The 18254-nt window shown below is 31.2% G+C and overlaps 1 protein-coding gene across 1 annotated transcript; it reads left to right on the top strand.

The window, feature by feature from the left end:
* The first annotated feature begins 870 nt into the window (after positions 1-870).
* On the top strand, positions 871-16984 carry LOC139512891 (GTP-binding protein Rheb-like). The gene is made up of 7 exons (XM_071300843.1): positions 871-1054; positions 4278-4349; positions 4963-5030; positions 5634-5716; positions 9824-9880; positions 10809-10938; positions 15067-16984. Exons 1-7 carry the CDS (start codon positions 1006-1008, stop codon positions 15160-15162), a joined length of 555 nt encoding a protein of 184 aa, XP_071156944.1. The 5' UTR covers positions 871-1005; the 3' UTR covers positions 15163-16984.
* The last annotated feature ends 1270 nt before the right edge of the window (positions 16985-18254 follow it).

Here is an 18254-nt window from a genome sequence, read left to right as displayed (position 1 = left end):
GATTTTCCAGCTACAAGTGGAATCAAAGTGAAATCTACCCTAGACGACCTTATACCGGCGTGAATCCTACATGAAAATTTTCACGTAAATTCCACGTGAATAATGAGTTTTAGGGAGCAACCATTTAGCTTCAAAAGGGGATTGGGTTTTGTCGGGATTTTTTTTTACATTTAACACTATAAGGAATGGGGAGAATCTGGATTCAGACATTTGTTTTTGTCATCTGCTTGACCACAATATTTTTTCATCAAACTGGGGATCCATACCCTGCCCCCTTTTTTTAAGTTAAATTGTCGTTTCTTAGCATTGTCTGTTGCTTTTAATAAGTGATCATGTAGTGTGTATGTAAAGATGATTGCTTTCTTGTTACGTGGATGATTTAAGGGTTTTGCAATGAGCATGTGATGATATTGTTAAAAACACAATGATGTCATCTGCAAAGGGGCGAACATTACTTTTGAGGTAGGCAGGCATGTTAGCATAAACATGTAATTGTAAAAATGAATCACGGCTTCTCTTTGTTATTTTACTATGATGGTATTTTAAAGAGTTGATCATGCACACATTTTCCAATAAAGCGATTTCATACAAAATCTGATTCGGTTAACCAGGGACTTTCTGTTAGTCAGTATAGAAAGTCCCTGTGACAACACTTTTGCATCCCAAATAAATTACAAAACTTGAGAAGAATTTATTTCTTTGAAAATACTGAATCAGGGAGTACGTAAAAACTTAGTGATATAATATATCGATGTCAAGTTGCAAGATCGTTACGTTATTCATATATGATTCGAACCTTCTGTGTTTGACAAAGAAAAGGTCGAGTCGAGAATAGGGCGACTTGTCCTTTTCACTTATCAAGGGGACGTAACTCGGAAAAACAATAAGAACCGGAAGTCAATATAATTTTGCAATGCGACATTGACATGGTTTGAAAACAAAAACAAACGTGTTTACATTCACAAAAAACAGACCTTGTCCTTTTATATGTTGTGATCAACAGAAATGGCAGCAAAACAAAAAAGAATAGCTTTAATGGGCTTCAGATCTGTTGGTTGGTTTCTCTGTATCATATAAATTTTCTTTTCGTTGAATCTAAAAAAATGTACATTTGTAGCAGTGCCCAGATATTTTGATAGTAAATCGTATACCCCATTCATCTTACATCCCAATTGGTATACCTTCATATGACAAAATGTAAAACACCTTACAAATTACTGAAGGAAGCAAGTACTCCCTGTTAGCCTTTTGATGTTTTATACTGGAACTTTGATGCTGAACATCATGACATCCCTCAGAGCGAAGCCAGTTGAATACACCTTATCGCTATTTAAAAGTCTATCCCGCTCAAACTTTTGACATACATTAATCACTTTTCTATTGTGAGTTCAGATATTTTCTTTTATTACGTCAAAATTTTATGGGAACTTTTGTGATGTCCAGTAATGGATGAAAAATAGCAATAAGATGTACATTTGTATTGTAACTGGATGGCCAGTGGGGTGTTGTCCAATTTAGAAATGAACTGACATTTTATGGTCCACTATCATCATTTCTACAAAAATGCCACTAGAAACCTTGAGCTCCCTGAAATCAACTACACAGACGTGTGAGAATAGCGGCTAACGACATTGATAAATAACTTTATTGACTTACTTTAACTTTTAACTTACATGTAACTAGATTCTTATTTAGTGTTCTAGCCAGGATTTTAAAAGGGCAAGGTGCTAGTCAGAAAAAAGGCAATTTTTGCATGAATGTCATTGAAAAAGGGCAATTATTTATGCCTCATAATTAATAAGAATATAACTTAGGAACTATGGTAAAATCAAGTTTTGGTTAAGGTTTTTGTGGACCCTTTTGCTAAAATGGCTGCTTATAAAGGAAACATTCAATAGAAAATAAACATACCTAAAAAGGAAAAATTAATGATATGACAAAATAAATCATTTTGCAGTGAATTTCATAATGATTAAAGCATAAACAAAAGATAAAAGTATGATATTAACAAATGTTCTGGAAAAAAAAGTTGTTAGATAGAATAAAGATAAAGAAAATTTAAAAGTATAAGGGTACTACATTTTGTATAAACATGTTACATTCAGATGGAAAGTTGCAGAAAAACCACTTTGAAAGACAATTTTGACATCACACGTTTACATTTACAACAAAATTTATGTCGGTAAAAAACTCCTGATCTGAGACCTAATCTGACCAAAATTTCCCAATCTCCTGATCTGAGTTTCAAAGTCCATCACATGTATGATAATCATTGTGACTTAGAGATCGAAAATGCCGACCCAAGCTAAACACACTCCAAGCTAAACACTCGTTGACACATTCATCAAAAGTATGACAAAAAGATACATTGTCCTAATTAAATTACCTAGTTACATTTGTATTAACACCTTTGAAGTCTTTATCATTGTAATTGATTGTAATGACATGATTAACCTGGGGGCAATCACACAGGTGTCATATATGTAATTAATTTGGAGATCAGAAATCGATGAAACAAAATTTTACCAAAACGGCGCAAGATAATTTTGGAAAAAGACGTCAGGGCAGAAGGGCGCGGATGAAGGCACCCAGGGCGCGGCTGAGGGCACCCAGGGCGCGGCGCCCTTCTATTTCGGGCTAGCGAGACCACTGTGATAAGATGAAGTGTTTATTCCTAATTGGCGACTATGGAAGTTTTAGAGGACCTTGTCACCAATTAGGAATTCATACTTCATCTTATAAAAACTGCAATATAAAATGTATAACTAGTATTCCTTCAATCCACTTGATAGATCAGTTATAAATGAAAATTAAGATGAAACAAATAATTTTCAAAATGTTAATTTTTTAGGTAAAATTAAGAAATTCCGGTGAAAAAATATTTTAAGGTTTATGTACCCTTCTGTAGTCATTTTTGTACGAACTTTTCAAACTTCAATTGTATCAAAACTACAGATATAATGAATAATAGAGATAGGCCATTTTGTACATATTCCAAGGGGAAACTTGATGCAAAGCATTATTTTTTACTGTTCCATTGCATTTAATAGAAAAAGAGGACTTTGTGGCAAATAAATCAAGATTTTTATAGAAAATCCACAGCCTTTATCCTTGTACTCTCATATTTGGCAATGTGATGACTGATAGATATAGGATTATTGCATGCAGTGCTAGCATTGATTTCCTTAAAACAAGTTTATAAATGTAGTTATTGGTTAAGACAAGTATAAATATGGCCAAAATCAAGTACACCTTTTAGGGTGCGCTCGACTTTAGTGACTCAGCACGAGGTGTTTTGGAATTTACAGGTTACTTAGAACTTTTTGTAAAAAATAAACACTAGCACATCATAGAAAATCAAGTGAGTAATTTATGTTTCAAATTTTATAACAAAATTCTCTGTATTAAAGGCTGTGGATTTTCTATAAAAATCTTGATTTATTTGCCACAAAATCCTCTTTTTCTATCAAATGCAATGAAACAGTAAAAAATATTGCTTTGCATCAAGTTTCCCCTTGGAACATGTACTAAATGGCCTATCTCTATTATTTATTATATCTTCAGTTTTGATACAATTGAGGTTTGAAAAATTCGTACAAAAATGGCTACAGAAGGGTACATAAACCTTAAAGTAATACATGTATCTGATATGCATTTGCATTCAATTTATTAAAGTTTGGGTTTTTTTTACGAAAAAGAACATTAATGTAAGGAGTATAACGTGAAAGGTGATATAAAAGAGGAAATAAATCAAATTTGTTTGTCAAACATTTTTGAAATACATAAATTATTATTTACTTAAAGCCTAAGGTAATTGGTGTTAATTACCAATGTGTTTGACACCAAAGCTGTCAGGTGAAGATATGCACTTTTTTAGAGAGTTTACACAGCTAACTGAACTTTCTGTTCATAGAAGAATTACAAATTTGCCAGCATTTCAAAGGCAGAAAATGCTAGATTTTAGTGCTAAAAACGGCGGGGCCCTTGAGAAAACAGCAGATAAAAGGCATGGCCTTCAATAAAAAAGGGCCAGTGCTGCGCCATGTTCAAACTTTGTAGCTAGAACACTGTTATTTCACTTTCTATTTATATCTGTAACTTTGTCATAACAACCTTTATTGTAACATTATTTTTTGTACTTCACTGTTTGATTTCTAATGTTATATTGTCCTCAAGACACTACGCTTGTTGGCGAAACATGTAAACCAGAATAAAATCTTACCATGCTGTAATTATTGGCTATTGTCTTTATTATCGTTTTATGTTTTATATTGTAGGAAAATCATCAGTTACCATTCAGTTTATAGAAAAACAGTTTGTTGATTCATATGATCCAACAATAGAAAACAGTAAGTATGAAACTCCAATCTCATATTCCAAATTGTAATCAGGGTTTTCGCTAACATTATTTGAAGTCCTAGAGTAGAGCTCATCTCTTTTTGCAGAAGTGAGGCTCAATTGATTTTGGTAAGGTCTTATAATATTACATTTGTAACTCAAATAATTCTTATCTGGATCAGCTGTTGGTCTTGAGCTTTACATCAGTGTAAATAAAGTTTAATCAGTGAAATGATCACAGTTAACAAACCTAACCACTGGAATATTGAGGATTATTATAATAGTTGTAGTAAATCATTTACAAACTAGCAAATGTTCAATATGATGAAAAGAGATGAATCCCCGAATTCACCCTAAAGATATCCTTGTGAGAACCCTGGGTAGTATTAAATGAAATGTTTAAAAGCATATCAGATTTTATCAATTTTTGAAGTTTAATTACAACAATTAATACTTTGTTAAAAGGAAAAATAATGTAAATTCACAAACGCAAGTTAACAAGTTTTGTGTGAAGGACATTTATCGGTAAAATATTTTAAAATCGGAACATCTGTATCACAAATAAATTTAACCAAAATTGCACTGAATATACAATAATAAAGTTTCCTGTTTTGTATTTTATAGCCTTCCACAAGAATCTAAAGATAAAAGGACAAGAGTATGCCTTAGAAGTTGTTGACACAGCAGGACAGGTTGGTTACACAAGGCTCGCTTCTATTCAGTGAAAATTATTATAAAAGTGATATTAGATAACTCTGTGCATTGATCAAAGTTAGATTGTTGTTATGCCCAATTGTACTTTAATTTTCTGTTTTGATTCTGTAAAATTATACATTCTCCTTGAGAAAAAGTTGTTTTTGGTATTTTTTTGGATAGGATTAGAGTAAAAGAATTATAAATACATTTATGTCTGCAAAAGTTCATGAACAAAATAACAAAATTGTTTTTTCTTTGAGAGGATTAATTTTCAACAGCATAGTTATTTGCTCAAAAGCAAAAAAAAAAATTAAGTTCATTAGACCACATTCATTCTGTGTCAGAAACTTATGCTGTGTCAACTATTTAATCACAATCCAAATTCAGAGCTGTATTCAGCTTGAATGTTATGTCAATACTTGCCCAAACCGTTAAGGGTTCAATCTGCGGTCATATAAAGCTGCGCCCTGTTGAGCATCTGGTTTTGTATATACGTATACTTTTATTGAATGGAATTAAAATCTGAAAGAAATTTAGTAATCATTTGCCGTCTATGATTGAACATAATAATTCATATTATTTTATAATCTTTTTTACAGGATGAATATTCTATTCTACCTCAGAGTTATTATATTTCTGTAGATGGTTACGTTTTAGTGTATTCAGTAAATTCTCGTAAAAGGTAAGTTTTGATTCAGCATTCTTTTAGAGTATGCTTGGTGCAGCAAATATCTTGTTTGATCAAATTTCACTGAATGTTGCAATAGGTATGTTTTGACATAAAAATTGAAAGGAACTTATTAACTTTGAGAAGCACACAAAATATAGGCTATTACCTAAACACATAATGGTTACTAATATGATTGAGTGAGCTGTGATTCTGTGTTTCTTTTCTTATCCATCTCCATCATCAACTATTACTATTTATTGAATTTATGCAGTCTGTTAATGAAAACAGTTATTTAGTCAAGGGGTAAAATAATACCAATACTTTATGACTACTCATTCCTTTTTATACGACCGCAAATTTTGAAAAAATTTTCGTCGTATATTGCTATCACGTTGGCGTCTGCGTCGTCGTCGTCGTCCGGCGTCCGAATACTTTTAGTTTTCGCACTCTAACTTTAGTAAAAGTGAATGGAAATCTATGAAATTTTAACACAAGGTTTATGACCACAAAAGGAAGGTTGGTATTGATTTTGGGAGTTTTGGTCCCAACATTTTAGGAATTAGGGGCCAAAAAGGGCCCAAATAAGCATTTTCTTGGTTTTCGCACTATAACTTTAGTTTAAGTTAATAGAAATCTATGAAATTTTGACACAAGGTTTATGACCACAAAAGAACGGTTGGGATTGATTTTGGGAGTTTTGGTCTCAACAGTTTAGGAATTAGGGGCCAAAAAAGGGCCCAAATAAGCATTATTCTTGGTTTTCGCACAATAACATTAGTTTAAGTAAATAGAAATCAATGAAATTTAAACACAATGTTAATGACTACAAAAGGAAGGTTGGTATTGATTTTGGGAGTTTAGGTCCCAACAGTTTAGGAATTAGGGGCCAAAAAGGGACCCAAATAAGCATTTTTCTTGGTTTTCGCACCATAATGTTAGTATAAGTAAATAGAAATCTATGAAATTTAAACACAAGGTTTATGACCATAAAAGAAAGGTTGGGTTTGATTTTGGGAGTTTTGGTCCCAACATAATAAGGGGCCCAAAGGATCCAAAATTAAACTTTTGTTTGATTTCATCAAAATTGAATAATTGGGGTTCTTTGATATGCTGAATCTAACTGTCATGACTGTGTATGTAGATTATTAACTTTTGGTCCCGTTTTCAAATTGGTCTACATTAAGGTCCAAAGGGTCCAAAATTAAACTTAGTTTGATTTTGACAAAAAATGAATCAGTTAGGTTCTTTGATATGCTGAATCTAAAAATGTACTTAGATTCTTGATTATTGGCCCAGTTTTCAAGTTGGTCCAAATCGGGGTCCAAAATTAAACTTTGTTTGATTTCATCAAAAATTGAATAAATGGGGTTCTTTGATATTCCAAATCTAACTGTGTATGTAGATTCTTCATTTTTGGTCCTGTTTTCAAATTGGTCTACACTAAAGTCCAAAGGGTCCAAAATTAAACTTAGTCTGATTTTAACAAAAATTGAAATCTTGAAGTTCTTTGATATGCTGAATCCAAAAATGTACTTAGATTTTTTATTATGGGCCCAGTTTTCAAGTTGGTCCAAATCAGGATCTAAAATTATTATATTAAGTATTGTGTAATAGCAAGTCTTTTCAATTGCACAGTATTGCGCAATGGCAAGAAATATCTAATTGCACAATATTGTGAAATATCAAATTTTTTTTTAATTAGAGTTATCTTTCTTTGTCCAGAATAGTAAGCAAGAAATATCTAATTGCAAAATATTGTGCAATAGCAAGATTTTTTTTTAATTGGAGTTATCTTTCTTTGTCCAGAATCAACTTAAATCTTTGTTATATACAATATACAATGTATATTCACTTTTTACTACCAACTGATAAATTAAAATAATCTTTACCATTCAGTGATAACAAGCAGTTTTTTTACATCTTAATATTTTATGATGTATTTAAATGAGTAGTTATTGTTGCAAACTCCATTAGAAATTTTAATTGAGATTAGTTTTGGAATAAGGGAAAGGGGGATGTGATTAAAAAAATTGGGTTCAATTTTTCTCATTTGAAATTTCATAAATAAAAAAGAAAATTTCTTCAAACATTTTTTTGAGAGGATTAATATTCAACAGCATAGTGAATTGCTCTAAGAGAAACAAAAATTTTAAGTTCATTAGAACACATTCATTCTGTGTCAGAAACCTATGCTGTGTCAACTATTTAATCACAATCCAAATTTAGAGCTGAATCCAGCTTGAATGTTGTGTCCATACTTGCCCTAACCGTTCAGGGTTCAACCTCTGCTGTCGTATAAAGCTACGCCCTGCGGAGCATCTGGTTAGGCAAATGTGTTGTTTTGCCTTGCAAAGGAAGAATTTGAGCTTGCTATTCACAGTAGCACTTACAGTGCCCTTAAGGGTTAGCAGTGTCTGCTTCACTCTTGGTAGCTGGGCTTAAGATGCATTTAAAAGTCACATTTAGGGATCCCATAAACAAGGAATGGAGATTTGTTGGATTGAGACAATACATATTGTAACGTTTTAGCGTTTACACTGTTCCCCCCTTTTCTTAACTATACCGTTCTTTAACAGGTCATGTTCAGTTTTAGTCACCAAGTTTTCTTTTTAATGATATTCATATATATATAATCATATGCATAGAAACTGTTTAAAAACAGATAACCTTCTAGTAATTATGGACGTCAAATGTAACGTAAAAGTCAAAGCATGCTCTTACCTGTTTTGTATCTTTCTGATTATTTCCGTGATTTGAAACGTCATTGTTAAGATGATTTTACATGTAACATTATCTCTATATCATGCACATTTATCATTACTTCGTAGGGATACCTGGTCAATCAATTTTGTACGATTGTTTACATTGAAAGGTCAACTTTGTCATTCCAGTACAATTGCCGTAAATCAAGTATCGATTGTCGTTAAACGTGTCAAAGACGTAACGTTTCGAGTCTTTTAGAGTCGAAACGTCATTTTCTAGTCGAAATTTAGGTATAAAAGAGCGTGCGTTTTGCATTGTTTCAGTTGTGGTTCAACTGGGCATAAGGCAACAGCTAGCCAAAAGCCTACTTCTAACTGCTATAATAAAAGCAACTTTAGGAGTCTTTCTGACCTTTTCCATTATAAAAACAACGTGATAAATTTCAAGGTTAGCTTATTTAAAAGGCTTTTTCGAGTCATTAAAGTCAATATTCTGACTCAATTTCTGTTGACGTAATATACTTAACGACTCGTTACCAGAGTCTTTAATTTAATTATAAAATAAAAGACACTATTCAGTTTTAAAGAACTATTAACGGTCTACGTGACCTTCCGGCATATTCACACAATACTTCCATACATATTTTTGGTATAAAAGTTTATGCTTTCTAATCCGATTTCTATACGAAAAGGTATTCAGAGAAACGTGTAATTTAGGTATCCAATAGCAAATAGCTATACAGATCTATTGAAAAGGTCTCTATTGTTTCTCTATACGCGTTCGATTATTACATAGTTTAGGAACACATCATACTTAATTGTAATTCCGCCGATTTTCTAAGTTAGGATATAATAGTTCAAAGCTAGTCATTTTTCTATTATATTGTTAAGTATTGATATTATTTGTATTGTTTGACCAGGAACATCCCTACGATTTGCTTGCTTAATCTTGGTGACTATTAAAATATTAAGTAATCAGTTACATTTGTTGAAGTTAATAACATAATATCTTATAACATCATAAAATATTTGTCTCATAAATTAAATAATTAACTTCAATTGGTATTACTAATTTTAGCCAAAATATGTCAACATCGGAACTGAGTCCGTTGAGCACTGCCCGAATGTAAAAACAGTGTTCAGGGATCCAGTCCTGTTACTCAGTTACACTCCTCCCCGCTATTACAAAAGAGTAGCATATACACAAGAGGTTCTTCTTCCGAGTCTATTACATTTCGAAAGTTGCAGATTTCACACGAGGCGGACACGTTACAATATTTTATAAAGCTCAATCAAACAATTATAGAATTTATAAAACTTTTCAAGAGTTGACCTCAGCTTTACCATTTAAAAACTTGTTTAAAGCTGATGACACAGTGTTGCTGTTTTAATTTGATATTTCTTTGTATATTTTCAGTTTTGATGTGATTAAAATTGTGTATGATAAGCTGTTAGATATGAAAGGATCTTCCAAGTAAGTTTTGACTAAGGGGCATTTAGTTTTACCCTTGTCTGCCCATACATACGTCCCAAAATTGGTTTCCATTCTCTAACTTTAGTATTGCTCAATCAAATGTTAAGAATCACAATGCTTATTACCACAAAACAGATCCAGTATGAATTTTACTGTTCTAGAGTTATATCCCTTTACAAATAAAACAAAAAATTGCTTAATTTTGGTTTCCGTTCTCTAATTTTAGTTTGCCTCAACTGAATGTTATGAACATTAAACACAATACTTATTTGTGCATAAAATAAACATTCAAAGAAAATATTTTAAAAATTTCAGTCAGACTGCTTTACGAGCAGCTTTGGTAAATTATTATATTGAATCTAAAAGGTTATAATTTAAAGTTGAACACAAAAGTCTTGTTAATATAATGTTTACAGGTTCTGAATTGATGGGATTTCTTATACAAGATCAAATTAGAGTCAATATAAAGTTACTCCCCATTCCAGTAGAAGACAACAACATCATACTTCATTTGCCATTTGCCACAGTATTCATAGGCAGATCCAGGGGGGGGGGGGGGGGGGGGCTTTCATGGGAAAAATTTGGTTGATTATATAGGGAATCACTGAAGCATGACTGGAGAGGCCCCCTCCCCCTTAGGTCAGTCAGCGGGCCCCCCTTATGAAAAGTTCTGGATCCGCCACTGGACTATTGCCATAAAGCATAAAACTGTAAGTGAAAGGTTTGTAGAGTTTTTATTCCATTAATGTCCAGTGGTTGCTAACAAATGTGAAAATACATGTATTTAGAATATATTAGCTATGATTTGTATGTCTCTTTTATTCATATAATATATTTAAATCAACATTTTTTATCATTTTGTGTGCAACAAATGTACGGGATAATAGAAATAAATGTTTGCAGTAACAGGTTCTATTTGTTGTTGTAGTATACCTGTAGTGCTGGTAGGAAATAAAAATGATCTACAAAATGACAGAGTGGTGTCAGTGGATGAAGGAAAGAAACTGGCTTCAGAATGGAATGTGAAATTCTTGGAAACTTCTGCAAAAGAATATCAGGCAAGTTCATATACAAATTTATCTTCTCAACCTCACTTGTTTTCAAACATATCATTCTTCCAAAATATTGTATATAAGAATAAAACGATGTTGTATGATTGCAAATTAGAAAAATATCTCAAAAATTCTAAATGAAGTAGATTTAGGTAATTAACAATGTGCAAATTTTATACTGTATAGCAAGTTATAAAAGGCTCGATAATTTGAAAGTCCACAATTAAAAAACAAAAACCAAATATGATAAGACAGTGACCATTTACAACCACTAAGTAAAAAACTCCTGACTTGGGAAGACACTTCAAGAATGTATGAGGCGCCGTTTTACTATTTATTACTTATTTTCTGATATCGAAAAATGATTTTCTGATATCAAAAAATGATTTTCTGATATCAAAAATTATATTTTTTGATATCAGCAATTCGATTTCTTGATATCAAGAAATAAAACATATTTTCTGATATCAAAAATTCGAATTCCTGATATCAAAAATTCATTTCTTGATATCAGGAAATCTATTTTTTGATATCAGAAATTCGAATTTTTGGTATCAGAAAATAAAAATTATTTTTTGATATCAAGAAATAGATTTTCTGATATCAAAAAATTATTTTGTGATATCAAAAAATCGAATTCCTGATATCAAAAAATCATTTTCTGATATCAAAAAATCATTTTCTGATATCAAAAATCATTTTCTGATATCAGAAAATAAGAAATAAATGAATATATGAAGGCTCCCTGTGCGTCAATAAAAACATTCAAACTCACCCATGAGCCCAAACATCAGGAAAAATGTGAAATAATGTTTCCGGATATACCAATTATTATGTGGAATGTACCGCTACGCGATATTTGGCATTTTATTTATGGCAAAAGGTCCATTGTTACAAAAACAAAATGCTTATACATTTCAAGTTTTATAAACATGATTTAGACTTTAAAGTCGCTAGAAAAATTTACAATATTTGAAACTAAGCACAAAATTCGAGTCCGATGCACAACAAGACAATATATTGAAGATTTTAGAAATTATTATAAAACATAACACAGTATTTACTTTCGAACAATCCCAATCGAAGGAATTAGTCCACCTAAGAATTAACTAAATACTGGAAAATGTTTAACAAAACTTGACTTATCGAAAACATATATTGATGTGTTCAAGATTTAGATACGATTTTCTTCTTGGTATTGTTATACTTCCACGTCCGGTGTGTGTTTTTGTTAGCTGTTTTTGTTCTTTGTATCGATCTGATGAATAAAGACCATTTCAACTGATTTTTATATATAAAAAAGAAGATGTGGTATGAATGCCGATGAGACAACTCTCCACAAGAGATCAAATCACACAACAATTAACAACTATAGGTCAATGTACAGCCTTCAACAATGAGCAAAGCCCATTCTGCATGGACAGCTATAAAAGGCCGAAACGACAATGTAAAACAATTTAAACGAGAAAACTAACGGCCTAATTTATGTAACAAAAATGAACGAAAAAAAAATATGTTACACATACACAAACGACAACCACCGAATTACAAGCTCCTGGCTTGGGACAGGCACATACATACAGAATGGTGGTGGTGTTAAATATGTCAGCGGAATCCCAACCCTCCCCTAACCTAGGACAGGGGTGTAACAGTACAACATGAGAACGAACTATAAAAATCAGTTGAAAAAGGCTTAACATATCAGATGAATACAAATACAAATACTACACAGAGGGGACGTGGCCGGATACTTCTATATCCAATATACAAAAAGACAATAATATTCAGTTTGCTTTGAATTTACTGATAACAAAATCAATATTAATACCAATAAAAACATATATTGTTTGTTCTTACAGTATGTTGTGACAAAACACTGGTGTCCCAGGCCGCCACATTCGTTAAGTGTCTGTCCCACGTAAGAAGCCTGTAAGGATGTATAATTGTCGTTGGTTCGTGTCTGTCATATTTATTTTTCGTAATATTTTTTTGTTATAAATTAGGCCGTTAGCTTTCTAAATAAATCTTTTCATATTTTTTATGCCGGGACATTTTATAGCCGACTTTACGGTATTGGGTTTTCTCATTATTGAAGGCCGAACTATTGCCCATAATTTCTTATATCAACTGCATTTGAACCGGCTTTTGTGGATAGTTGTCTCAATGGCAATACTACCACATCTCCTGATTTTTATATACCAAACAGACCTAAAAAACGATATTACCAAATACTTAAATTCACAAAAACCTAGTGGAACAAATCTGTTTCAGAGGAAACTAAATAATTGCTTATAAAAGAAACCTTGCAATGAAGAAATTCAATTGTTGACTACAAACCTTAAAATAATTAATATGTGAGATACACAAACATACAAAACTTCTTATAACTAATGAAGCCAAACTCTGTGATATTCTTTCCTTAAACAAGACCGAAACACTGTACCAAATGTAAGATCTCATGGGTGAGCTCGGAAGCTTTTATTGACACACAGGGGGCAATCATTTTTCTTATTTTCTGATATCAAAAAATCATTTCTTGATATCAGGAATTCAAATTTTTGATATCAAAAAATCATTTTCTGATATCAGGAAATGTATTTCTTGATATCAAATAATCGTCAGTATTATTTGATATCAGAAAATCTATTTCTTGATATCATAAAATGGATATTTTGATATCAAAAAATGATTTTCTGATATCAAAAAATCTAATTATTGATATCAAGGAATAAAGATTATTTTTTGATATCAAGAAATCGAATTCCTGATATCAAAAAATGATGAATTTCTTGATATCAAAAAAATGAATTCCTAATATCAAGAAATATTTTTTGATATCAAAAAATATTTTCTGATATCAGAAATTCAATTTTTTGATATCAGAAATTCAATTTTTTGATATCAAGAAATATTTTTTGATATCAGAAAAAAAGGAATAAATAGTAAAACGGCGCCTCATAAGAATGTGTATGGTTTAAACATGTTTGTATCTCAGACCTTTCCCCTAACCTATAACAGCGGTGCCAAAACATAGTATATATTGAGACATGTTCAAAAATAGGATAAAAATGATAGGTCAACAAACATATTCTCAAGCTACTGGTTGTGACATAATGACACATTTTATACAGGAAAAATATCATTGTGAAATTAGATCCTAAACTAAATAATAGAATTGTAAAATAAGATACGAGAAGATAGCTTTTAGGAAATGCTTTGAGAATATCAAAAGAAAAGATAGGATCACAGTATGTTTTTCACGGCTCAAATCGAAAATTTCATGTAGATTCCTTCGGAACTTCAGAAAATGAACTATTTCTAAGTTACTTATAATTGAAATGCAAATAAAAAATAAAAATGAGGCAAAAATAATCTTAGCTTGTACAAATATTAATATTTATAAGTTAAAATCTTATATATTTATTCATTGAAATGAAAATTCACATTAGTTATCTGCATTCCTCATCAAATTTTGTTTATTTGATTATAAATCTGGACCTAAGGTTCTCTGTTATTTACAATCCAAGATGGAGAAAGACACCAATACTACCTTAAAGTCCTTGTCCAATTTCACAAGGATGATCTCCCAGCCATCGTCTTCCATATTTCATCAGCTAAAAGTTTATGAAGATAGGCGATCAAATCATCATTATTTGGGGTCAAAATTAAGAAAAATGGTTATGATAAAGTGGGCTATAGGTCAAGGGAAAAACATGTCTGAAATGTTAATATAGGAGGCTAGGATGAAAATGAAAAAAAATAGGCAGGATATGAGTTTTGAGTAAAAAAAAGGCATGATGAGACACTTTGCATAAAGAAAAAGGCAGGATATCAATTTATGTAAAAAATGTCAGAATAAACTAAAAAAAAGGCAGTATCGAAAGAGGTGAAAAATAAAAAGGCTTGCCGTGTAAACACTCTCCTGTTAAAAATTTAACATAATTTGTACTTCACAAAATAATATTGATCAGACATTAACCTTCAAAATGATAAGCCGTATTTACACAAAATTACACAGACAATATCATTTGGACACCTGTCTGTCAGAAATTCCAAGCATGCATATTTAACACTAGAGTTTCTGTGTTTATAGAATTATGAATATTCATTGTTTCATGATTTGTATGTTTGTAGACTGTGAATGAAGTATTTATACAGATAGTATCTGCTATAGAGAGGGCAGAGGGTGGAGGTACTCCTGAAAAACAAGGAGGATGCTCTATATCTTAGGAGCTGGAATGTCTACAGTTTCCATGAATACACTGGTCTGCACATAACTGTTGCTGTATTAGTGAAATGATATTAACTGAATGGTTGTAGAGGTTATATGGGAATAAGTTTGAATGCTTTATCTTTCTTTGTTTTTTATAAACTAATGAATTATAAATTAAGTAATGGTAAATGTTATTGACTAAATCCAATTTAATACAGGTAGGCATGTGGATTGCAGAATTGATATCTGTTCTTATAAAGAAAAATATATATTTAATAGTTATGACAGTTTCTGCATTCTGTTCTTTGGGAATTGTGCATTCTGTTGGACATAGACATTTATAATTTAACATTTCTCTCAAAATCCATGAAATTTTTTATCACCCAAATAATAAAGAACATATAAGGACATGATGTATTATTAAAGTCATGCTCTTTCAGTATGACATATTTATATAATTAATAAGTATTTCAGATGACAATAAATCAAGGTTTGAAAATAATTATATTACTTTTAATTGCAACTTTACAATTGCTACATGTAACATAAGTCATTTACTTGTAATTTTACTTCAAAATATGGATTTTAATGTGAAAATTGTATACTGTGGATTCATTTATATTTTTGTGGGTTCTAGTTAAAGTTGATAGAAGGAAATTTCATTTTTTGTGGATATCTGATTTTGTGGTTTTGCCAAAGGATACGTAAAAGCCTATAGTAATTTTAAAATTCTTTGAACATTTAAATTTGTGGTTCACTGTTATCCACAAATCCATGAAAATTAGTATCTCATGAATAATGATGAATTCACGGTAGTGTGACTGATTGATTGATTGAGTGAAAAATTATTTTGTGTAATTGAAAGAGTGTGTCATTTTGTATTATTTATACAATCACTTTAACTTGCTGTTTAATATTATTGTTGAAATAATAATAATTTTGATTATATAAGTAACGCTAGTGTTACAGTTATTTTAATGTATATAGATTGTATGTATTAAGCTGTAGATTGTTATGTATTAGATAATACTTTTAAAAGTTACTTATAACGACCTGCAGTGTGTTACATATTCAGAGAATTTAATTTTACTTTTAATGATTTGAACTTTAAACTCTCTTGAAAAAATGCCCAACTGAATTTATTTTCCTGCTGATTATGAAACCCTGAGGAAGAGACCAAGTTGTTATCTTTCTTGCAATGAGGTCAAAAATTTGAAATACATTCATATATTATCCTATTTTTCATGAGCTTGGCCTCTATTTGCAAAGAAGTTGTTAAATAGTAATAACAATATTTTTAAGATTTTTTTTAGTAAATTGTTGTGTTCAGCCTATTCTGGTCAAATTTGCATGGAGTTATTTTTCTGATTTCTCTTATTTGAAGAATTTATGTACAAAAAGATCCAATTTAAAGTTGTAGTGTTGACTTACATTTGTGTAATTTTGTTATTAGAAAATCGCCCTTGGATAAATCTATGATGAAAATTAGTTTTATTACTGTATTTGGATAAGTTGCGATGAGTATATATTGTCATGGCCTCAATTGCTGTAAATAATTTAACTGTTGCAGCATATGAGACAGTTTTGTGTGTCAACTTTTGTTTAATTTTGGGCATTTCTATGATAATAAACATAATAATTTATGTCTAAATGATAGACATTGATTTCTAAAATTATTCAATATTACTAATAATAAAGGCATTACAAATGTGGTGGATTATACAAGGAAAATGTGTTTTTAGATTGAAATATTACTGAGGAGTATTTAACAATAGTACTAGTGTAGTTATATTTATCTTTTCCTTTGGGATAATATGTTTGAATAAATGTTAAGACATAGAATAGTTGATCATTAGTTATTTGATACTATATATATATTGTGTCATTTAAAGACATGAAAGTCCACTTATAAATGTGCCAGGCTAGTTATGAGGGTATGAATGCCCTTTACCATCAGGCATATGAGTTGTCAGAGGCCTAAAATAATTATTTGAAGAATTTATGTACAAAAAGATCCAATTTAAAGTTGTAGTGTTGACTTACATTTGTGTAATTTTGTTATTAGAAAATCGCCCTTGGATAAATCTATGATGAAAATTAGTTTTATTACTGTATTTGGATAAGTTGCGATGAGTATATATTGTCATGGCCTCAATTGCTGTAAATAATTTAACTGTTGCAGCATATGAGACAGTTTTGTGTGTCAACTTTTGTTTAATTTTGGGCATTTCTATGATAATAAACATAATAATTTATGTCTAAATGATAGACATTGATTTCTAAAATTATTCAATATTACTAATAATAAAGGCATTACAAATGTGGTGGATTTTACAAGGAAAATGTGTTTTTAGATTGAAATATTACTGAGGAGTATTTAACAATAGTACTAGTGTAGTTATATTTATCTTTTCCTTTGGGATAATATGTTTGAATAAATGTTAAGACATAGAATAGTTGATCATTAGTTATTTGATACTATATATATATTGTGTCATTTAAAGACATGAAAGTCCACTTATAAATGTGCCAGGCTAGTTATGAGGGTATGAATGCCCTTTACCATCAGGCATATGAGTTGTCAGAGGCCTAAAATAATTATCATTTTTATTTTTTGTAAAAAAAATAACGTGATTTGTCAAATTTTTGATTTTTTTATGGCCTAAAAGAAAGTGTACATTTTATAGTCATGCACCAAAAATGACCTTTACGTCATTTGGCAAGAAGGTACACCCATTGCAATCCTTGGTTGTAGTCAAGAAGGTACACCCATTACAACCCTCGGTTGTAGTCAAGAAGGTACACCCTTTACAACCCTCGGTTGTAGTCAAGAAGGTACACCCATTACAACCCTCGGTTGTAGTCAAGAAGGTACACCCATTACAACCCTCGGTTGTAGTCAAGAAGGTACACCCATTAAAACCCTCGGTTGTAGTCAAGAAGGTACACCCATTACAACCCTCGGTTGTAGTCAAGAAGGTACACCCATTACAACCCTCGGTTGTAGTCAAGAAGGTACACCCATTACAATCCTCGGTTGTAGTCAAGAAGGTATACCCATTACAATCCTCAGTTGTAGTCAAGAAGGTACACCCATTACAACCCTCGG

This window comes from Mytilus edulis, chromosome 2 (assembly GCF_963676685.1).
Source record: "Mytilus edulis chromosome 2, xbMytEdul2.2, whole genome shotgun sequence".
Classification (NCBI taxonomy): Eukaryota; Metazoa; Mollusca; class Bivalvia; order Mytilida; family Mytilidae; genus Mytilus; species Mytilus edulis.
The sequence above is the reverse complement of the archived record's forward strand: the minus strand, read 5'-3'. Positions and strand labels throughout refer to the sequence as shown.

What these genes read in the sequence shown, in the direction of transcription:
- LOC139512891 (XM_071300843.1), top strand. Translation starts at nt 1,006, where the DNA reads ATGGCAGCAAAACAAAAAAGAATAGCTTTAATGGGCTTCAGATCTGTT. An exon ending in AATGGGCTTCAGATCTGTTG is followed by an intron (nt 1,055 to 4,277) that starts GTTGGTTTCTCT and finishes TTTATATTGTAG; the next exon opens with GAAAATCATCAGTTACCATT. An exon ending in TGATCCAACAATAGAAAACA is followed by an intron (nt 4,350 to 4,962) that starts GTAAGTATGAAA and finishes TGTATTTTATAG; the next exon opens with CCTTCCACAAGAATCTAAAG.